The following is a 23,871-nucleotide window of genomic DNA, read 5'->3' on the forward strand; positions in this document are numbered from 1 at the left end:
CTCCAAAATATACAAAGAACTCAAGAAATTGGTCATCGAAAGAACAAATAATCCGATAAAAAAAAATGGGGTACAGACCTAAACAGAGAACTCTCAACAGAGGAATCTAAAATGGTTGAAAGATACTTAAGAAAATGTTAGACATCCTTAGTCATCAGAGAAACGCAAATCAAAACAACTCTGAGATTCCATCTTACACCTGTAAGAATGGCTAAGATCAAAAACACTGATGACAACTTATGTTGGAGAGGAGTGGGGTAAACACTCCTGCATTGCTGGTGGGAATGCAAACTGGTCAGCCCCTCTTTGGATGTCAGTATGGTAATTTCTCAGAAAATTAGGAAACAACCTTCCTCAAGACCCAGCTGATGGGGAAACCTTGTTAGACAATAATCTTTAAGAGATGGATCCCAGTTAAGGCATGGCTTTCTGGGACAGAGAGAAAAGGGGTGCATGGCCCAGGTGCACTCTCTGTGTGACTCCCGCAGGGCACAGCTGAACTTGGACTTCTCGTTTCTGTTTCATGAGTTTTTCACTTGTAATAAATAAAAAATATAATTGTTTTATCTTTTAGCTAGCCTGGTTATTTCCCAAATTGAGCTAATTTCTACAGGTGGGGCCCAACGTGGGGTTAAGGTCCAGCAGCTCCTACGTGGGGCTAAGGTCTAGCGGTCCTACCCTGCCGTGGTCCAACTTACTCAACTTGCCTTCTTCTGCAACCCAGGACTGCCTGCCAAGCATGTGCCTTTAATACCAGCACTTGGAAGGCAGAAGCAAGCAGATCTTTTGAGTGCAAGGTCAACGTGGTCTACATAGGGAGTTCCAGACCAGCCAAGACTACACAGTGAGACCCTGTCTTAAAATAAATAATAATAAAATTAAAAAACCAGATGTGGTGACACATCTGTAATCCTAACATTCTTATGTCCAAATGGGATACAGTGACATAAGAAGTGGCCAGGAGCTAAAATAGGCAGTCCTTTGGCGTCTGCATCAGGAGAACCAGAGTTCCAAGCCAGCCTTGAGCTATCGAGTTCCAAAGTTCCAGGTTGTCCTAAACTAAAAGTATAAATAAGTAAATATAAAAACAACAACAACAAAACCAAAACAGATGGAGATAAGGGTGGGAAAATGGCTCAGTGGTTAAGAGTACTTGCTGTTCTTGCAGAAGATGTGGGTTTGGTTCTAAGCACCCACAAACCATCTGTAACTGCAGTTCCAGGGGTCAAACATCCTGTTCTGGTCTCCTTGGGCACTGCACACATATAGTGTACACATAGACAAGCAGACACAAACACACTCAAAAAAATAAAATAAATATTTTAAATGAATGACTGAGTAAACGTATTAATTTGTATATGATACATCTATTGCAATGTCATTAATTTAAAGTTTAAAAACAGCCTGGAGGTGGTGGTACATGCCTTTATTCTCAGCATTGGGAGGCAGAGGCAAGCAGATCTCTGAGTTTGTGGTCTACAGAGTGAGTTCCAGGACAGTCAGGGCTACACAGAGGAACCCTATCTCAAAAGGAAAAAAAAATTAAGCATAAAAAGCTGGGCATGGTGGCACACACCTTTCATCTGAGAGCTCAGGAGATAGAAGCAGATGGATCTCTGTGAATTCAAGGCCAGCCTGGTCTGCAAAGCAAGTTCTGATACAGCCAGAACTACATAACAGAGAAAATAAATAAATAAATAAATAAATAAATGCATATAAAACAATATTCCATATTTGTTTCTATATATACACAAAATATAAAGTATACAAATAGATAAGGGAGCCAGGCAGTGGTGGCACAGGACTTTAATCCTAGCTCTAAGTAGGCAGAGGCAGGCGGATCTCTGTGAGTTCAAGGCCAGCCTGGTCTGCAAGAGCTAGTTCTAGGACAGGCTCCAAAGCTACAGAGAAACCCTGTCTCGAAAAAAACCAGAAAAAAATAGATAAGGAATTGATAAATACTCAAGATCATAGCTGAGGATATAACTCAAAGGCAGAGACTTGCCTAGCATCTGCAAGGCTCTGTGTTCAATCTCCAGAACTACACTCTTTAAAATTATTGATTGATTGATTGATTGATTGATTGAAGTTTTTTTCAAGACAGGGTTTCTCTGTATAGTACTGGCTATCCTGGAACTCCTTCTATAAATCAGGCTGGCCTCCAACTCAAAAAGTTCACCTGCCTCTGCCTCCTGCGTGATGAGATCAAAGGCATGTGTCACAGCCACGCCTGGCTCACTTTTAAAATTTGTGTGTGTGTGTGTGTGTGTGTGTGTGTGTGTGCGCGCGCGCGCGCGCGCGCGCGCATGGAACATATGCAGAAATCAAAGGACAACTTTTGGAAATAGTTCCTCTCTTCCTACCTCGAGGTCCAGGAATAAAACTCAAGAAGTCAGTCGGGCTTTGGCAGGGAATGCCTTCACCTGCTGAGCGATCCCACAGACCTAGTATCACCTAAAACAAAAACACTTAATGATGAATATTCATATTAGTCAAGTGAGTGACTAAAACTTCAGTCTCAGATTAAGAAGGGGAGGGAAATGACGTCAAGGGGTTGTGTCAGGCTCTTGGGCTGCATAGGTGATGCTTTCTTCTAAATCCAGGGAGGTTATAGTCTCTGCTTTTTAGCAAGAGCGAAATATTTCATCTTTAAAACTAATATGGCTGGACAGCCCAGTGGTTAAGAAAGAGTACGGAGGACCAGAGTTCAATTCCCAGCGCCCAAACTAGTCAGTTTACACCCACCTTTAACTCTACACCTTAGGGATAGGAAACCCCTCCTCTACATATCACCCACACAGAGACACATACATATAATTCAAAATCAAGTACATCTTTTTAAATTAGCTAATTAAAATAATTGTGGGTCAGAGGGACGGCTCAGCAGGTAACAACACTTGCCACCAAGCCTGACAGCCTGAGTTTGATCCCCAGAAGTCACATGGCTAAAAGACAGAAGGGACTCCTGAAAATTGTCCTCTGACTTTCAAATGTGTTCTGTGGCAAAAGCTAGTCCTTCCTTCAAACGCACACATAAACAAATGTATAAAAAAAAAGTTTTGTTTTTGTTTGTTTGTTTTTTTGAGACAGGGTTTCTCTGTGTAACAGTCCTAGCTTTCTAGAACTAAAAAAAAATTTTTAAGGGCTGGAGAGATGGCTCAGGGGTTAAGGGCATTAGTTGTTCTTCCTAGAGGTCTTGAGTTCAATTCCCAGCAATCACATGGAGGCTCACAACCATCTAGAATGAGATCTCATACCCTCTTCCAGCATGCAGGCATACATGCAAATACTGTACGCATAGAAAATAAATCTTTTTTATTTATTTTTATTGCTGTTTCCCTCCCTGCCTCTCCCCTCCCCACTTCAACCCTCTCCCAAGGTCCCCATGCTCCCATTTTACGCCGGAGGTCTTATCTTTTTCTATTTCCCATGTAGATTAGATCTATCTATGTAATTCTCTCTTAATCTCCTCATTGTTGTCTAAGTTCTTTGGGGTTGTGATTTGTAGGTTGGTTTTCTTTGCTTTATGTTTAAAAACCACCTATTAGTGAGTATATGTGATAATCGTCATTCTGTGTCTGGATTACTTCATTCAAACTTATGTTTTCTAGTTCCCATCCATTTTCCTGCAAAATTCAAGCTGTCATTTTTTTCTGCTGTGTAGTACTCCATTGTGTAAATGTACCACATTTTCCTTATCCATTCTTCGATTGAGGGGCATTTAGGTTGTTTCCAGGTTCTGGCTATGACAGACAATGCTGCTGAGGTCTGACCTCCAAAATATACAAAGAACTCAAGAAATTGGTCATCAAAAGAACAAATAATCCAATTAAAAATGGAGTACAGACCTAAACAGAGAACTCTCAACAGAGGAATCTATTTTTAAATATTTATTTATTTATTTGTTATGTATACAATATTATGTATACAATATTCTGTCTGTATGGCCAGAAGAGGGCACCAGACCCCATTACAGATGGTTGTGAGCCACCATGTGGTTGCTGGAAATTGAACTCAGGACCTTTGGAAGAGCAGGCAATGCTCTTAACCTCTGAGCCATCTCTCCAGCCCCTCAACAGAGGAATCTAAAATGGTTGAAAGACACTTAAGGAAATATTCAACATCCTTAGTCATCAGAGAGATGCGAATCAAAACAACTCTGAGATTCCATCTTACACCTGTAAGAATGACCAAGATCAAAAACACTGATGACAACTTATGCGGGAGGAGTTGTGGGGAAAAGGGAACACTTCTGCATTGCTGGTGGGAATACAAGCTGGTACAGACCCTTTGGATGTCAGTGTGGTGATTTCTCAGAAAATTAGGAAACAACCTTCCTTAAGACCCAGCAGGGGCTGGAGAGGTGGCTCAGAGGTTAAGAGCACTAGCTGCTCTTCCAGAGGTCCTGAGTTCAATTCCCAGCAACCACATGGTGGCTCACAACCATCTGTAATGAGATCTGGTGCCTCTTCTGGTGAATATATGTTAACAGAACATTGTATGCATAGTAAATAAATCTTAAAAAAAAAAAAGACCCAGCAATAGCAGTTTTGGGTATATATCCAAAGGATGCTCAATCGTGCCACAAGGACATGTGCTCAACTATGTTCATAACAGCTTTGTTTGTCATAGCCAGAAAATAAATCTTTTTAAAAAATGTTTCTACGTAAATGTCAAAGTGGAACATAAAGAAAAGACGGGAGTGCAATGCTTCTTTAGCATGTGCAAAAAACCTAGGTTCAATTCTCCAGTAAGTGGGGTGGGGAGGAGGGTGCTTTACGAAGTGTTATGGAAGTGTAAACCATAGCTGAAGTCCTTATGAAAAGAAACTGCGAATGGCTTTGTCACATACTTCCATAGAGTATCACTTTCCCCGCGGTTGCCGGTGGGAAGTGAGATTGGAAAGCTGCATAGGAGGAAAGGGCTCATACTCATAGAGTCAGGGGCCTCTACTGTGCGAACTTTCATCGTGAACATACATTACTTAAGCAGTGGCAAAACTAATCTAATTGTTAATTAAAGCAGCAAGTGTTAAATACGCTCTTTTTAATATAAATAGCCATATCCTAATTCCATTGCCTCCAGAGAGAAGGTCGCATTTTACTACAGGAACGGAACTAAATAAGGAACTAGGGTTGTAGCTCAGGCGGGAAAGCAAGCACGCGAGCCGGGTTCGATCCCCAGTACGTGAACAACCGAAAGGCGCCCGCACGGAAAGGGCTACGTAGAATAAAAGGGTCAAAAAGTGTTCTTGGGAGCCCGGGCTCCCCCAGACCTCTCGGGAAAGGCTTGGGGACTGCAGGACCCTCCCCAGGAGGCGTCGTTAGGGGGCGCTAGCGAGGCGGCGGCGGGCATTCGCGCCTCTCCGTTACATGCCCCAGTAACCCCAGCGCCGGCGACCGAGAGTAACCTCGCGGTCTGGTGACGCCCCCGCACCCCCCCCCCCCCCCCCCCCCCGCCCCGACTCTCGCCTGCTCCTGTCTCAGCCAATGGGAAGGCAGCGAGCAAGCCGGCCGGACAGCCGGCCGACCCACTCCTTCCCGAGCCGTCCGGACCGAGTTATGCAGTCACCTCGCCTCGCGCTCCCGGCTGCTCCAATTGCAGCGGGGTCGCGATCGCAGGCCCCGCCCTGCCGCCCCGGCCCGTTTCCCTTCCCCACGGGTGTCACCTTTGCCTTACAAACGCTCGGCCCCGCCCTCTTCCTACCTTGCCGCGCTCGGCCCCGCCCCTGGCTGGCTCGACCAATAATTGGGTGGGTCTAGAGGCACTGGGCGGGCCCGCAGCCAATGCGCACGCCGTGGGCGGGCCCCCGGCCGGAATTGGGGGTGAAGCCACCGCGTTCTGCCCACATTCGGGGCGCGGAGCTGGGGGTCCCCGGGGGGCGCCCGCAGTTAAGATGGCGTCTGCAGCGGACGGGGACGTGGGAGAGGCGCTGGAGCAGATGCGGGGACTGTGGCCGGGTGTCGAGGATCTGAGCCTTAACAAGTTGGCGACGTCTCTGGGCGCGTCGGAACAGGCGCTGAGGCTCGTCATCTCCATCTTCCTGGGTAAGGACCCTCCTGTCTGCCTCTGCCCCCTCGCGGAGTCCCAGGGAAATAGGCAGAATGGGGACGGGACCTGCCTGTCTGCCCCGGACCTCTCAGGAGGGATTTGGGGGTGCGGGCGTAGGTCCTCAAGCACACCAGCCAGCTGTCGAGGGCAAGACACAAGTCTTGTCTCGAGTCTGGGGGCGCCGCACCACTTGCCATTCTCTTTGGCCCATGTTGTGCCCTTTGGCCCCTCAGTCATCTCCCGCCTTGTCATCGATGTGCCGGACCGTGGCGCGGCGACCTGTGTCTATCTGTGGTTCTCGAGAGTTCGACTCTGGCCATCAGAACTGCTTATCTGTTATTAACAGCCCCCTTCGTGCGCTCTTCTTAGAGTAGACTTATGCCCTCGAACTTAGGATATTTTAGCCCTACCGGCTTCCTCAGGCCCTTAGTCCATACTTACGTCTTCTGAGTCTATGTACATTGCCAGGTGTACTGTACTTTCATGTTTTCTGCCCGGTTTCGAATATTTTCTTATACCGTACTGTTTTTCCCCTTTAGCTACCCACCTGTCATTTGAAATGTGTTCTTATACTGGGTTGGGAAGTAGAACTATAACGCCCTTAAAAACTCCATGCTTGTTCCAAGTGACTATTATAATTCATATGGTTCAAAGGCTATGATGTGTCTGGATTTATGTCACAATCAGCCAAGTTATAACTATTTTATAGGCTTTTTTTTTTAAACCACAGTCTTGAGTGTTTTTAGTGTGTGGAGGTAGCATGGCATGATGAAAAAGGTTGACTCTGAAGTAAAGGAATCTGACCCACCCTTACCTCTGCTCACAGATGATGGGACCCCGGGCAAGCCAGTTCATCTCTCCGCATCTAGTTTTCTTATGTATGAAATGAGGACAGCTGTGCCTAGCACAGGATTGCTGTAAAGTCGTAAAACAATTCCTAAGTCAAGATCAGGGATGGCAGAGTCGATTCAGTAGATTTTTGAGTAGTTCGAACTTTTGGGGAAGGCTGTACAACTTTAACTTGAGAGAAAAGTAAGGGAGCGCTCGGCAAAAGGCAACTGGGGTAAGAGCAGAGAGCTAACTGATCTGAACTGTAGGAAGTCTGTGATAACCTGGGTGTGGTGGCTCCTGCCTGAACGTCCCAGCACTGTAGTGCTGAGACAGGAGACTTGTGAGTTTGAGCCTGGGCTCACGGTGTGAGAACTTATTTAAAAAGTTGGAGATGAGATTGGGCTGGTGCAGAAGGGTTTAAATTCCAGGAAGAAATTTGGAATTTGTCCAAGAGTCAGTAGAGATATTGACATATAATATCACCAGAGGGTGTTAACCCAATGTAGATAATGGCAGGAGGTTTAATTCATATTTAAACAACCACAGCCAATACCATCGTTATTTGCCTATTACGTCTCAGACCAATATGGCCTTCCTTTCTTCCGATAAAGGTTATCCTCTTTCTTGGTAGGATTCTAAGGTTTTAGAGACGGATGGGACCTTGACTTGTGCAGCGTCACTCAAACATTACCCAAATTTATCAGCACCCAGCATCTCTGGCTTTATGTACCATAGCCTGGTTCCTCTTTGAACCTTGCTTCTGACCCAGTTTGTTGGCGTGAAGATTGGCAATTAAGAATGCTTACATTCATTAGGTAGGAGGCCCTCCGCTGCTTTCTCAACTGAGTATTGGACGTCTAGGACAAGGAGCAACAAACTTTCAGGTCAGCCTGTTAAGTGGAAATAAGGTTGTAACTGGGACTTGGGATCTGTGTTTGTGTGCCGACATCAAATACTGCCCGGCGCTGCTTTGTACTGTTGTCGCAAAAATAAGCCGACGAGGACATCCTCTCCTTATCCTTCCCCACTTCTTTCATCTTCTGTCATTATGACACATAACCAAGTAATAAGTGCCTGGTACAGCAGCCACATTGCCAGCCTTGCCTGTCCATTCTGCCGTTCCCAGGGCCCCTCTTCCCATCGCCCTGTTTCCTTTGGTAACTTGGAGGCTTTCTCGTTTTTGTATCAACTTAGGGCTAGTTTTTTTCTTTGTGGTACTGGGGACTAAATCCAGGGCCTAAGTCATGCTAGGCAAGCACTATCCCACTGCACTGCATTTCCAGCCCAATTATGTGTCTGTCTATGATGGTGTTGTGTTTCTAGGCATAGGCTAAATATATACATATAGACACAAATTGACACGATTGGCCTGTGCGTGGAGGGTATGTTTCGCCTGTAAATACACTTTTCTTATATAGAAGTGATTTGTTTGTTTGGTTTGTTGGTTGATTGGTTGGTTTGTTTTTTGGTTTTTGGTTTTGGAGACTGTGTGTGTGTGTGTGTGTGTGTGTGTGTGTGTGTGTGTGTGGTGTGGTGTGGTGTGTGGTGTGGTGTGTGTGTGTAGCCCCAGTGTTCCTGGAACTCCAGACTGGCCTTGAACCCACAGAGATCCGCCCGCCTCTGCCTCCCAAGCGCTGGGCCACCACAACGCAGGGGCATCATGAGTTCATGGTCACTCTTTTTTGCCCTGAAAGTTTGAGTCCAACCTGGGCTGCATGGGACTCTGCCTCAAGGAACAGAATAAAAATGAACAAAATTGGGGCTAGAGAGGTAGCTCACAGGCTGGAAGTGCTTGCTCATATTCCAGAGGACGCAAGTTCAGTTCCCAGCACCCATATTATGGGACTCACAACTGTCTGTAGCAGCTCTAGGCGACCTGGCACCTCTGGCCTCAGCCAGCACCTGCACACTCGGCCAGCACCTGCACACACCCACACACAAGTACTCAGAATGAGAAGTAATAAAATCTAGTCTTATAAGGCCTCAGTGGTGAGGCTGGAGAGATGGCTCAGCGATTACGAGCACAAAACATTTTTAAAAAGTAAGAGGGAAAAAGAAAACAGTGGTGGGGTGCTGGGAACTAAACTCCAGCCCAGTTTTCTACACTCTCTACCCAAGCTCTGTGGGTTGAAGAGCAGTAAAACACTGGCTTTCTGGTCTCACCTATGGTGAGAAGTAATTTTTTCCACAGTGGATAATGTATTGGAAACAAGTTTCGGGAAATGGCGTTGGCCCTTCTGTCTTATTTTTCATATCCCTTATGCCCCTGCATTGAACTCGTGACCTATTAGTGAATACAGAGAGCAATCTGAAAAGTCCTACTTCAGAGAGTGTAATTTGGGAGAGGAAGGTGGGGAGTTTTGGGAATTGAACCCAGGGCTTCACACAAGGCAAGCAAGCGTTCTATCACCAGGCCACATACCCCAGCTTGGTTTGTTGTTGCTGTCGTTGTAATTTTTGTTTTTGAAGCAGGGTCTTACTGTGAGCCCTGAAACTCACTGTGTACCAGGTAGGACCCGAACTCACCAAGCTCTGCCCGCGTCTTCCTTGAGGTCTAGAATTAACAGTGTGTGCCATCATGCCTGGCTCACTGGTGGGCTTATAATTTTAATCTTCAGTGCATAAGGCAAGAGGAAGGCTATCTTGGAATACTTTGAACAGCCAGAAGGCCACTGATGCCGACGCTCGTGTTAAGTGTGGTTGCTATGAGCCCTGGTGCCGACACACGCTACTGGGAAACTCTCCTTCAACAGCCTGGGTCTCATCTTTCCTTCACATGATTTATACCATGAATTCTTCGATAGATTCAACAAAGTACACCTACTATGGACAAGCAGTGTTCTCTTGCGAGAGCAGTGAGAGCCGTGTGAGGCATAAAGCCGTGCACTCAGACGTTATGGACTGTCAGGATAGGGAATGGGCGTGAGATCACTGCACTGACCCCAATAAAAGGAAGAAACCTAAGTGCTATAAGAAGTACAAAGCATTAGGAGATTTAAAGATGGACTATTTCATAAATAATGAACTTTGGATATTGAGTCAGGTTTCTTCTTTAGGCTCAGGTGGTAAATGAGCACTTTGGAGCCTGCTGCAGAAGGATCACTGCTAATTCAAGGCCAGCCTGGGCTACAGACTGACAGTCTCACAAAAACAAATTTTTTGTTGTTTGATTTTTGAATGGGAATGCTGTGCCTGGAGCTATAACTGAACTGGGAAGGTGACCTACACAGTGACTGAAGGTGAGGGGCGGGGACAGTGTCCTGGGGCCAGGTGACTTAGAGGCAAGGTGGATCCCGTCCGCTGAGAGTAGAAGCTATATCTCTGACATTTGGGGAATGCAGAATTGTTTGAAGGTGGATTCTGAAAGTACTTTTATCGGCTTCGCTGCCGTTGCCAGAAACCAAAGAGTCCACCTCCGTCACTGAATTTCCACACCCCAGTCACCAGTTCCTATCAGTGCCATCAACAAGTCTCCAGTCCTCTTGATCACCACCCCTTTGTGGTAGGAACCCCCACCCCCACCCCAGCAGCTCCTAATTCTCTTCTTGCCCCTCTCCTCTCCAAAAGTAGCGGGAGTCATCCAGTCCTGTGTGTCTCCTGTCCCACACCACCATTCTGGGGCCGGTGAGTCCCTTCCTGCTGCCCCGCCTTGTTTCAGACAAGTACATAGCCTTTAGCCACACGGCCTCCCTTCAGTTCCTCAGAGAAGGTGGTAAGCCCTTCTTGCCCCTGAGCCTTTGAACACACCGACTCTCCTGACCAGGAAGCTCTGCTCACTCCCTCCGTGACACACCTATCCACCTTCTGGGTCTCTCAGCACATTGTTGCTTCCTCTGACTCGCATTTGAAGTCCTGTCCCTTGTTATGTTTGCTTAGGCCGAATGAATATCCTTCCAACCATATATTACGACAGCGTGCCCAGAGTTTGTAGCGTCGCACTTGACTCCATAAACAGTTGTTGGCTATGTGAATGTATGAAGGAAGGAGTGATTTGGAAACAGGTGAACTAGAAAAAGTAATCCCCCCTTCAAAAACAAGTTCAAGGCCAGCCTGGGACCAACAGTCTACAGCAGTACTGCCTAAGGTGCACACGGTCTTGAGTTCCATCTTCAGCTTAGCAAGCAGACAATGACTGACGGACCTAACTTTCATCTTCCGTCTAGATAGCCAGTCACAGAGATAAAAGAGAAAGTCGGGTGCTGTGTCAGTGCCAGGGTGCCATCTAGTTTGAGATTTAAATTCCAAAGAAATTGTAAAACCTGAGCATGAATTGGGGAGAGAAGTTCCGCAGGTTCAGGCAGGGCAGGGGTTGTGGCTCATTTGATAGGAGGCCTGGGTTTGATCCCCGGTCCTGCATAAACCAGGTGTGGTAGGCCACACTGCGATCCCAGCACCCAGGAGGTGGAGGGAGGAAGCCCAGGATCAGCCTCAGCTACCAAGCGGGTTTGAGTCCAGCCTGTTCTACAGAAGAGCCGGGTGGAGGAGGTGATCCTCAGGCACTTCTGAAACTTGCCAGTTCTCATAAGGTGACTGCACACTGCCATGCTTTCCCTTGTACAGACTGGAAACTGGGGATCTGGGTGAGTTACTTAAGGTCACCGTTCTTCAGCTCATGGTGGAGCAAATGTCCTCCAGAGCCTTTCTGTTGACTCTGTGGTAAGCCAAGGTGTTGTCAGCACGTGGAATAATACCTCAGCATCCAAAGCCCGAGCTGGCCAAATGGAACAGATGGCCACTCCGCCCAGCATGGGGTTCTGTGGGTGTGGAGTGGCCATAGCTTTCTTGACCAACTGCTCAGAATTGCAGTTAGGAGTAGGAATTCTTTCCTTGGAGGTTCAGGATTCGTATCTAATGCTAGTTACTGGTTTTTTTTTCTTTTTTTAAAGATTTATATTTATTTTTTATGTATAGTGTTATACCTGCATGTGTCCTTGCAAGCCAAAAGAGGGCACCAGATCTTATTACAGGTGGTTGTGAGCCACCATGTGGTTGCTGGGAATTGAACTCAGGACCTCTGGAAGAGCCATGAGTGCTCTTAACCTCTGAGCCACCTCTCCAGCCACCTCTCCAGCCTGCTAATTCTTTTTAAAATAAAAACCAAACGAGGCCCACAGGTTAGCTCCCTGTGGACCAGAGCCACACTGGTCCCCTCAGGGAAAAATCCATCATTCAGTGCTATCTTATTGGGGGTAGCATTGAAATCACAACATAAAGACATCAAAGCTAACGAGGTGGAACTTAAAACTGAATCACATTAGCTAAACAACAGGGATTTCTGACTGTGACACGTACTTCTATAAAACAGGAACGTTCACAGGCCCTGCCAATTCTAAATATCTAGGTCTCTCATCTTCTGTGTTCCTGAACTTTATGCTAATTCATAGCCACGGGTTTTACCAGCCCCTGAAACTTCTGTTTGTGACTGGCCAAGGATGACCTTGAACAGGATCCCGGTCCTGCAGCCTCCACATCCCAGGGGCTGGACTGCTAGATGGTTATGAGCTGATTAGGTGTCCCATTGTACCTCAGGCTGGCCTGGAAGTCACCTGGTAGCCCAGACTGGAAACGGACTCATAGGAATCCTCCTGCCTCAGACACCTGTCACACCTCTTTTGCCTCTTGCTTTCTGTTTTATTTGATACCAGCCTTATTACTTAACAGGTGCTAGACTATATTCACATCATTAGGAAGGCTTTGAATGGTCCTTCTCTTGCCTCAGCCTCCAGAGTATCTGGTCTCACAGACCTGCAACACCAGGCCCTGGTTGAGTAATCTGGGGCTGTTGGAGACCGCGTCTTGTCTTCAGCCCAAGTCCTCTTGCCTCAGCCTCCAGGTGCTGGGATCCCAGGCTTGTGACCACGCCTGTCATGATCTGCCTGTTCACCAGCCTTGCGGATACACTTGCTGCCCTAGAGCTTAAAGGTTGAGTATTTCATCATCTATTTTGTAATGCTTGATGTCTGGATTGTCTCCAGCTTTCTGAAATGTCAGTGTATAGTAAGATCTTTGGCAAAACAACTCTCTCGGATTCTTTATAGCTTAGTGTTCCCCACTGGCTAGCATGCCTTGTTCTTCAAATTCTCATTATTGAATCAATTTGCTAAAAGATCATGATCATCAGTGCCGTAAACATTATTGTTACCAGAGCCTCAAATGCAAGGGTCAGTTGCAAACTTCCTCATAGCAGGGTGGGGCCAGAGCTCCCCGCGTTCTGCTTTGTGTCTATCAGATCAGCCACCTTGAGCCACACAAAATTTCTGTTTCGTTTGTTTTTCTGAGGCAGGGTCCCTTTAGTCCAGGCTGACCCGGAACTCGTGACCTATACTATAGGCTTGCCTTGAACTCAAACCAATTCCTTGTTGTTCTTCAAATCCTGGGTTATTGAATCGTCTCTCAACTCAACTGATGTTACATGTATTAATGCAATTACGAAACTGACTTGTGGCTTTAACAAGAATTAGATCCCAGTTGCACCTGTCAGGGAAAGAAGTTCTGCTACCTGTTCTCAAGTCTAAAGGTTTTAGAAAGTGTGTAGGTGTGTGTGTGTGTGTGTGTGTGTGTGTGTGTGTGTGTGTGTGTTCATGTGTGTATCTGTATTTGTGTGTTTGTGTGTGTTCCCAGCAGTTAAGAAATCAAAGTCCAGGAATTTGAAGATGCATGGCGAGTTCTCTTGTGAAACAGAACTCCTTAGAGACCATGAAAGCTTATCTGTTTGTTGTTTTTTTGAGACAGGGTCTCATATTGTAACCCTGGCTGGCCTGGAACTCACTGTTGTAACTCAGGATGGCCGGGAACTCATTGTTGTAGCCCAGGATGGCCGGGAACTCACTGTTGTAGCCCAGGATGGCCTGGAACTCACTGTTGTAGCTCAGGATGGCCAGGAACTCACTGTTGTAGCCCAGGATGGCCGAGAACTCACTGTTGTAGCCTAGGCTGGCCTGGAACTCACTGTTATAGCCCAGGATGGCCGGGAACTCACTGTTGTAGCCCAGGATGGCCGGGAACTCACTGTTGTAGCTCAGGATGGCCGGGAACTCACTGTTGTAGCCCAGGATGGCCGGGAACTCACCGTTGTAGCTCAGGATGGCCGGGAACTCACTGTTGTAGCCCAGGATGGCCGGGAACTCAGCTCCCCCCTTAGCTTCAGCTGGGAGAGCAAGCATCAGACGTTACACCTTGCCCGTAACTCGTTTATTCAGAAAATGTCATAGCTGTCATTTTTCTCTCCCTGTTTTCAAAACAAGAAAGGGATATGGTGCCTAAAACACGAGAAATGAGTCATTTCTGGGCGGCAGTGTTCTTTTGGCTTGAAGTGCACTGGTTTTAGATCTCATTTCCTTCCTCTTCTAATCCCAGCCTTGAAGAACGAGCTCTGGGCACCTTGAATGCACTAGCTGTTCCGTGTCGAATCGCAGATACAGTCATTGTTAATGATAAAGGCTTCGGGTCCGCGTGTCATTGCATCCCAATTAGAGGGACGGTTTGTCAGAGGTGGGCAACTACCCGAGATAATCATACTCAGGTTTTAGTTTGGCATCAACACATGAAGTCTTTTGAGACACCAAGTAGCCCTGGCTGGTCTGGAGTTCCTGAAAATCCACCTGCCTCTAGCTCCAGCAGGTTGGGATTAAAGGCCTGTGTTACCACACCCAGCGAATAAGATAGTTTTATCACAGTTTCCAGAGCTCCTCCCAGGCCAGAGCTCTGCTTCTCTTGACTTGAAGAACTTAATGGACCTCTTTCTATTGTTAACACCCATCCCCACCCCACACACACCCTCTTAAGAGGTAACCCTAAGAACATTTAGGAGTCAGACCAGGGATCAGAGTCCCGGTGGCTTCTCTGGCTTCTGGTAAAGAGGCCGCCAAGAAACCGAAGGATGTTTCTGGCCTTTAGCCAAAAAAGAAACTGGTTCCTTTTCTTGGGGTCTTACCTTTCTAGTTTTTTATTTTAAGATTTATTTATTAATTATGTATACAGTGTTCTGTCTGCATATATGCTGCAGGCCAGAAGAGAAGAATTGAACTCAGGACCTCTGGAAGAGTAGTCTGTGCTCTTAACCTCTGAGCCATCTCTCCAGCCACCCTGATTGTTCTTAACTCCTGCTCTCATCTTTCCTCTGAAAAAGCAACCCTACCTGCCAGAGGGTGTGTGCATGTGTGTGTGTGTGTGCCAAAGTTGTGTGTGTGTTTGTGTCAGCCAAAGTTGTGTATATGCATGTGTGTCAGTCAAAGGTGTATGTGCACATGTGTGTCTCAACCAAAGGGGTGTGTGTCTGTCTGTGTCAGCCAAGGGGGTATGTATGTGTATATGTGTGTCAACCAGAAGGGGGTGTGTGTGTCTCATGGGATCCTCCAGAGCTGGAGTTACAGGTGGTTGTGAGCTTCTGTGTGGATGCTGGGAACTGAACTTGGATCCTCTGCACGAGCAGCAAGGGTTCTCGGCCACTAAGTACTCCATCTCTTCAGCCCTGACATGAAAAAGTTGTTGTTGCTTTTGTTTTTGTATGGTTTGGTTTGGTTTTTTGAGACAGGGTTTCTCTGTGTAGCCCTGGCTGTCCTGGAACTCACTCTGTAGACCAGGCTGGCCTCGAACTCAGATTCACCTCACTCTGCCCTCCATGCTGGGATTAAAGGTGTACACCACCACACCCTGCGTGAAAAGTCTTTAGTGGACTATTTAAATGTCTCACTCTAACTACATTTAAGAATAAAAAGCCTATGTCAGGCGTGGTGGTCCATGCCTCTAATCCCAGCACATGGAAGGCAGGGGCTAGCCTGGTTTACATAGTAAGTTCCAAGACAGCCAGAGCTACATAATGAGACCCTGTATCAAAAAAACAAAGAAAAAGCTAAAAGCTTTTTTTCAATTAAAGATGTTTTATTACCAAATATTCATATTGCTATGGTATTTTCATAAGAAAACCATAAAATGGGAGGGGGAGGGTAGAAACGTGACACACACCTTGGGAGTCAGTGGCAGGCAGGATCACTGTGAATCTGGGGCTAGCTTATTCTGTATATTGAGTTCCAGGCTAGCACGACTACACAGTGAGACCCTGTCTCAAAACAAACAAATCCGTATGTGGTCCTGTCTGCTACATAAAATTTATATAAAGTGAGGCGGTAATTTTTGGAAGTAATAAGAATTCACTATAAAAATAAAGGATTTATACACATATGCATATCTTGGTATTATCTTGGATCTGTTTGCATGCTGTCCTGAGAAATGGCATACTTGTAGCTCTTGAGGTTTTTGCTTTGCTATGACAGCAATTCCAAACTCAGATCAGCTGGACACCACTCTAGATTACACTCCGTAAATAGGAAACTACTGTTTCCAAGCCAGCAAGCAGAAGCCAGCAAGCAGAAGGCTCCTGGCATATACCTTGGACAAAACTGGCCAAGACTGATTGAAGCTGGAATATAGACACGGGACCTGACCAAAAGCACCGAACCACAATCGCCGCTAGAATGCTCATTCTTGTTTTTAACACAGTCTTTAGTTAAGGGATAGTCTGTCTCACTCTCTTTTTATTGATTGATTTTTGGTATTTTGAGACAGGGTTTCTCTGTGTAGCCCTGGCTGTCTTGGAACTCACTCTGTAGTCTAGGCTAGCCTCTAACTCAGAGATCCGCCTACCCCTGCTTCTTGAGTGCTGGGATTAAATTTGTATACCACCATCACCCACCAATGAACCTGGGTTTTCTTTTAAGACAGTATTTGCTAAGTTACCCAGGCTGACCTAGAATTGACTGTCTTGCCCAGTCTAGCCTCAAACATGCAGTGATCCTCCTGCATCAGTCTTCCAAGTAGGTGATATTATAGTCATGCATCACTAAACCCAACTGACTCCATTTTTAAATTCTTCATCGATTGCCCTTCTGAAAAATTAGGAAATAAAAGCAAGCGGGAACTCCTAGGTAGCTAGGAGTTTACTTTGGCTTTGTGTCCCTGAGGAATAGGACCTGGGGTCTCATTCTGAACAAGCTCTGGACCTCTGAGCCACACCCCCAGTCCACTGTTGTTTTGAAACAGCTTGGCTCTGTAGTCCAGGCTGACCTTGTACTCCCTGTGAGGTTTAGGGTGGCCTTAGTCTCACTAAGCCCTCCTTTCTCTGGCATCCTGCATGCTGGGGAGGCAAGCACCTTACTCCCAGCCATAAGCATTTATTTTTAAAATACATACAGCCAAAGTCACACATATGTCCTTCATCTCATAAGACGCTTCAGAGTTTGGGGTCTTTGTTGTTTTGTTGGGGTTTGGGACTGTTCTGGAATAGAGGATTGAATGCAGAGCCTTGCCTGTCTGTGCCGAGCAGGAGCTGTCCTCTGTCACTGAACTACATCCCACACTCTTGTTTATATTGAAATGTTATTGTACTAGTTTCTAAAATAAAGACTTCTTATACATTTTCTAAGTTTCTTTCCAAACCAAGTAATATTGAGACACTGGTATAGAAAGGAGCAAGTCATTTCTGACTGGGGCAGCCAACAGTTAGTTTGATGGGCTAAGTTAGTAACTCTTTTACATATGAAACAATAACACACAAAGCAGGAGAAAATATTTGTAAATTGTGTATTTCATAAGTGTCTAGTATATATCCACATACTCTTAGAACCCAATGAAGACTGGACAAAGGTTGCAGGTGCAGCAGCCCACACCTGTAATCCCAGCATCCAAGAAGCTGAGGCAGCAAGATTACCCAAATCTGAGTGAGAGCGTATGTCCAAAAAAAACAAGAGAAGGTAGTTGCCAAGCTGGTGGCACATATCTGAAACCCCAGTACTCAGGAAAATAAGCCAGGAGAATTACATCAGTTCTAGCCCAGCCTTTCGGTATATGGTAAAGCCCTGTCCAAAATAATAATAATAAAATAAAAGACAAGTGTGGTGTCATGTGCCTAAAAATTCCAGCACTTGATGTAATCCCATCGTTTGGGAGGTGGAGACAGGAGGATCAGGTTCCTGGCCACCCTCAGCTAGATACCAAGTTCAAGGTCAACCTGGGGAACGAGAAACTGCCTCAAAAAGGTTTTTAAATTATGGGCAAAGGTTCCAATCAGTACTAACAGCTGCATGAGGTGATAAAGCCCTATAACCCCAGACTCAGAAATCCAAGGCAGAAGGACCTGAAGACTGAAGCCAGCCTGGCCCATATTACGAGACTGTCTAAAGCAAAACAAGCAACCATGTGGACCAGCTTGAGCTGTATAGCTTGTGTCAGACAGACTAACAGAATGATGATGTCAAGGACTTGGAGACGTTGGACCAGTTTACACTGCTAGTAGGAGAGTAAAGTGCTATAGTCTGTGGAAAGTTTGGCAGTTTCTCAGAAAGTTAACTGCAAAAAGAAGTGCCCGAAGTCATTCTTACCTGTACTGCAGGTACCACCAGTTCAGTGCCTCTAGCGAAAGACCCAAGAGTGCGGAAAGCATCTCTTCACAGAAACCAAAGTGATTTATAGTAGCTGAGAAGTGGAAACAGTCCATTGCTCTACCAACTGATGAATTAATAAACAGTATTTTACTCAAGAAGTTGATAGGGTACTGACTGTGAGGGTGTGGTCAAAGTATATCATGTGTGTGTGTGTGTGTGTGTGTGTGTGTGTGTGCGCGCGTGTGTGTACGTGCTCATGTGCATCGCTCTGGCGCAATTATAAAAGAATAACTTTTTAAAAAGAGGGAATGAGAGACTACAGAGGTGGCTCAGTGGTTAAGAGCACTGGCTGCTCTTCCAGAGGGTTCAACCTAGCACCAACATGGTGGCTCACCCTGTCTGTAACTCCAGCCACAGGGGATCCAGGACACTCTTCTGGACGTGGTACATAGACATACTTGCAGGCAAAACTCTCATACATAAAATTTGAGAAATAACAGTAATAGTAAAAGGGATGAGAGAGCTATTCAGTTGTCTTTAACTTACTATATGAGATGTGAGAAAATGAAAAACAGTAATAATAGAATGTGTTCATGTAGTAAGAATAAAACGGTATTTGTGCTTAATGGGATAAAATAATCAGATAGAGCATCTCACCCCTGTGTACTCCACAAATGCCATGGTGGTGAAGGGGGAGCATTTTGTGCCACGTTTCTTTTGGAATCTTGTTTTAAAGCTGACAGGTGGTAGAGATTTTCCCCCCAGCAGCCCGAACCCACACCTGTGCATGTCTGCTGCTTCTTCCAACTGCTATTTTCCTAACCCTTGTGCTTAAACCTATATTTAAAATCTTTAGTAAGGGCCGGGCGGTGGTGGTGCACGCCTTTAATCCCAGCACTTGGGAGGCAGAGGCAGGCGGATCTCTGTGAGTTCGAGACCAGCCTGGTCTACAAGAGCTAGTTCCAGGACAGGCTCCAAAACCACAGAGAAACCCTGTCTCGAAAAACCAAAAAAAAAAAAAAAAAATCTTTAGTAAGGTCTTCCAGTCTGTTTCATTAAACAGAAGTTTGATGACAGTGTTAAATTGGGAGGATGCTGCTGACATGTCCTGGGCGATTTCTAATTAGGGCAGTTGCAAAGTTTTGGTTTGGTTTGGTTTGGTTTCTGGTTTTTCAAGATAGGGTTTCTCTGTGTAGCCCTAGCTGTTCTGGAATTCACTCTATAGACCAGGCTGGCCTCGAACTCAGAGATCTGCCTGCCTCTGCCTCCCGAGTGCTGAGATTAAAGGCGTGTGCCACCACCACAAGCTCATTTTATTTTCTATTTAAGAAGTAAGAGGAGAGTAAGAATCCAACAATTGGACAGTTCAGGCTACTTTTCCTCCTGGTAGCATCATAACTAGGCAACGCAGAGCTTACTATTTTATTGCTAAGACACCTGTTAGACATCTCACCTACCTCGTCTATGTTACAGAGGTCAGGCTTGGCCCCAGTAATGACAAGGGGGCAGTATTGGGACAGTTGGGAAGAAACCAGGTGATTCATAAATCCCAAGGCAGTGTGACCATGCTGGCCTTGAGCAGTCCTAGCCCAGAGCAGAGCGACGAGACCGGAATGGACTTTCTCTCCCCTGGAAACCAGGGCCTTAAATAAAGGGAGCAAGGCCTTGGTTAGGCTTCTTTGAGAGAGAACAATAACCCGTACAACCTGAATTGCAAAAATTGGGCACAAAAGCCGGGCAGTGGTGGCACACACCTTTAATTCCAGCACTTGGGAGGCAGTGGTAGGTGGATCTCTGTGAGTTTGAGGCCAGCCTGGTCTACAGAGAGAGTTCCAGGACAGCCAAGGCTACACAGAAAAACTTTGTTTTAAAAAAAAAAAAAAACTGGGCACAAAGGCCAGAGATGGGTCAGCGCTAAGGGGACCCAAATTCGGTTCCCAGCATCCACATTGGGTAGCTCACAAACTGCCTGTAACTCCTGCTCCAGGAAGATCTGGGCTTAGGCACCTGCACTCATGTGAATACACACAATTAAAACTAATAAGAGTAGATCTTTTAAAAATGGGATAAAGCAATTCCAAGAGAAAGAAAAGGCGGAACAAGAAGATGGGAGAGCGATGAGCAAGCAGATGTAGACTTGCACTGGCAAGTGCACTTGCTCTGTGCACTGGCAGCTCCACCCCCTTTTCCTGGGCAAGAAACTCCTAGGCTTCAGGAGTGCCACCAGTCTTTCCACTCCTGGCCTTTCTCGGTTCCTTGCTGCTGAAATTAGTCTAGGGAATGCAGCTTCCTCCATCCCGATGCCTTGTCCCTGCTCCCTGTCATTCTTGCTGAAGATGTCTGGATGTGCACAAGATTTGTTCTACACATAAACATGTTAATGACCAAGGAAGAGGTATGTTCCCTATACTAAGAAACTTTCCCATTCTGAGCCCCCTGAGCTAAAAGTAACTGTTTATCCCAAAGTCCAGCCAACTCGTCCTGCTGCCTCTCCCTTCAGATTTTCTTGGGAGGTGCCACCCACATCCCAGCTGGCTTCCCTGGGAGTCACAGTCCTGGCAGAGTCTTCTCAGCCTGGCCTCTTCTAGGGCCCGATACTGGCACAGACAGCCAGGATCCTTCCCCACCTGACACTACAGATTTATTGTGTGGTGGTCAATTTTTTTTAATACAGAATTTTTGTTACTCAAAGATTATACATAATAATCTTGGGGGGGGTTCTTTCTTTGTTTTGATTTTTAAGGAAAAAAATGTCACCTGGCATGGTGGCACACACCTTTAATTCCAGGACTCAAAGAGACAGAGGCTGGAGAAATGCTCAGTGGTTAAGAGCACATACTATTTTCGCAGAGAATCCAAGTTTGATTCCCAGTGCCCACATCAAGCTGCTCAAAACTGTCTGAAACTCCAGCTCCCAGGGATCTGACATCCCTCTGACTTCCTCCACACACACACACACACACACACACACACACACACACACACACACAAATAACAATAATAGGCATTTAAAAAAGAAATGACTTTAGAAGAAAAAGGCCAAGACAGGTGGATCTCTGTGAGTTTGAAGCCAGCCTGGTCTACAGAGTAAGTTGCAGGACAGCCAAGGCTACACAGAGAAATCCTGTCTCGAAAAACAGACAATAACAAAAGTCAGGCATGAAACAAATCAAATTTTATTTTTTGTTTGTTTTTTGTTGTTTTTTTTTTTTTTCAAGACAGAGTTTCTCTGTAGCTTTGGAGCCTGTCCTGGAACTAGCTCTTGTAGACCAGGCTGGCCTCGAACTCACAGAGATCTGCCTTCCTCTGCCTCCCAAGTGCTGGGCTTAAAGGCGTGCACCACCACCGCCCAGCACAAATAAATTTTAAAAAACATAAAATCCAAGGCAAACTGAGCATGGGAGTCACCAGGAGCTTTAAAACATTTCAGAGACTACCCAGTTTTTTAAGAAGTTGGGTATAAATATGCTTATATGAAATATTTGAACATTTATGAGTAGATATCGTCAAGTTATTTAAAGTATAATATTCTCCCATTAATCCATAGGGCTGCAGTCTAAGACTAAGTGAATCCCATCAAGCCTGTGTCTCCTGTTCTAGACATACACACTGGTAATGAAGCTTAATTGCTAAATTAGGTACATTTAGAATCAGCAATAATAAAGGAGCAATTATCAGACTGTACTGTGCCTTAGGGTTTTTATTGCTGCGAAGAGACACCATGACCATGGCAACTCCTATAAAGGAAAGCATTTAATTGGGGTGGTTCGCTTATAGTTCAGAGGTTCAGTTCGTTATCATCATGGTGGGGAGCATGGCGGCATGCAGGCAGACATGGTACTGGAGAGATAGCTGAGAGTCCTATATCTTACAAGCAACAAGAAGTTGACTGAGACACTGGGTGGTATCCTGAACATAGGAAACCTCAAAACCTGTCCCCACACTGACACACTTCCCCCAACAAAGCCATACCTCCTCGTAGTGCTACTCCCTATGAGATGATGGGTATGGCCAAGTCCATTCAAACTGCTACATGCTATACTATACAAACTACACATACTGTCATACATGTAGATACATAGAAAGGATGGAATGCATACAAGCACACTCACACAACTTTTTGTGCTGTGACTCTTCAGCCACCCGTAGTGGCTCACACCTGTAATCCTAGCTCTTGGAAGGCTGAGACAGGAGGACTGCCATGAGTTTGAGGCAGCCTTGGCTACATCGTGAATTCCAGACCAGCCAGAGCTACAGCATGAGACCCAGCCTCAATAAATAAGTAATAAGATCTCTGGCTACTCTTCCAGACGTCCTGAATTCAATTCCCAGCTACCACATGGTGGTTTACAACCATCTGTAGTGAGATGGGGTGACTTCTTCTGTATGCAGGTGTACATGCAGATAGAGCAATCATATACATAAAATAAGTAAATAAATCTTTAAAAACAGTTCCACTCCCTCGGTACCATCACACTGGGAACAAGCTTTCAACATATGGACCTTTGGGCTCGGTAATTTGCAAAGAATTAAAATGTGATTAAATGGCCCAGTTAGTAGCGACAGGAGAGCAGTTGGGCCCTCTGAGTGCCTCCAAGTCCTCTGAATGTCTGTTGTCACTCTTCTTCTAAGATGGGGAATGACTGTGTCAGCCCTTGTCTCTCGCTGTTGTAGGAGATGCTGTGCTTGTCCTCACTTTTGTCTGCTCAGCCTGGAAGCGCTCCTGAGGGCAGCCACAAGCTGATGGGGGAGTCTGGCCCCTGTGTCACCACAGTTTGCTCACTCGGCTGATACTGGTGGAGCCACCATTTCACAGATCAGCCATTAGTATTGGGGTGGAAAGCCTGGTTCCTAAGACTGCTTGGCTTGAATGGAAAAAGTAAAGAAACACTCTTGGTGAGGTTTTGGGGAAGTTGGGATTAGATTGTTTTGATGGGTTTAGGAACAAAAAAAAAAGTTCTTGTAATTGTTATTGTTTGAAACTGGGTCTCATGTAGCCCAGGCTGACCTACTCCTGTGTTGCCAAGGCTGGCCTGAAACTCCTTATCCTCTGCCTCAGCTTCCCAAGTGCTGGGATGTACAGATGTACACTATCTATCCTTGACTTTAAAAAAAAATAATAATTTTGTTTTGTTTTTCAAGACAGGGTTTCTCTGAATAACAACCATAGCTGTCCTGGCACTCGCTTTGTAGACCAGGCTGGTCTCGAACTCACAGAGATCCGCCTGCCTCTGCCTCCCAAGTGCTGGGACTAAAGGCGTGCACTACTATGCCAGGCTAAAAAAAATATTTTTTTTAACATTCACAAAAATGCTTTTTCTTTTTCACCATCCATTAGTTCATCTTCAGAATATTATTATCTTCAGCCCCAGATGTGGTGGGGCACACCAGGAGCCTCAATCCCAGCACTAGAGAGGCGGTTAGAAGTTTAGAAATAGTCTTGGCTACCTTGTAACTTCCAATTCAGCATGGGCTATATATACACAGAGATCAAAGTCATGGCCAGATCCTCCAGCCCAGAGCTGTAGCTCCGTGGAAGAGCTCACTGTTGGCCTAGCGTGCATGAGACTCGGGTTTCAATCTTCAGTCCTGGAACATAGCAATAATATCT

At 45.8% G+C, this 23,871-nt stretch overlaps 1 protein-coding gene across 1 annotated transcript in view; it reads left to right on the forward strand.

The window, feature by feature from the left end:
* The first annotated feature begins 5,809 nt into the window (after positions 1 to 5,809).
* Positions 5,810 to 23,871, forward strand: part of Lpcat3 (lysophosphatidylcholine acyltransferase 3) — a 40,141-nt gene continuing 22,079 nt past the window's right edge. Inside the window, exon 1 of the mRNA XM_041634587.1 lies at positions 5,810 to 6,047. Coding sequence (XP_041490521.1) covers positions 5,897 to 6,047 — 151 coding nt within the window. The 5' untranslated portion in view covers positions 5,810 to 5,896. The remainder of the gene's footprint in view (positions 6,048 to 23,871) is intronic.

Source organism: Microtus oregoni, unplaced genomic scaffold (assembly GCF_018167655.1).
Source record: "Microtus oregoni isolate MIOR12 unplaced genomic scaffold, Mior012 000002F_ref0000024, whole genome shotgun sequence".
Classification (NCBI taxonomy): Eukaryota; Metazoa; Chordata; class Mammalia; order Rodentia; family Cricetidae; genus Microtus; species Microtus oregoni.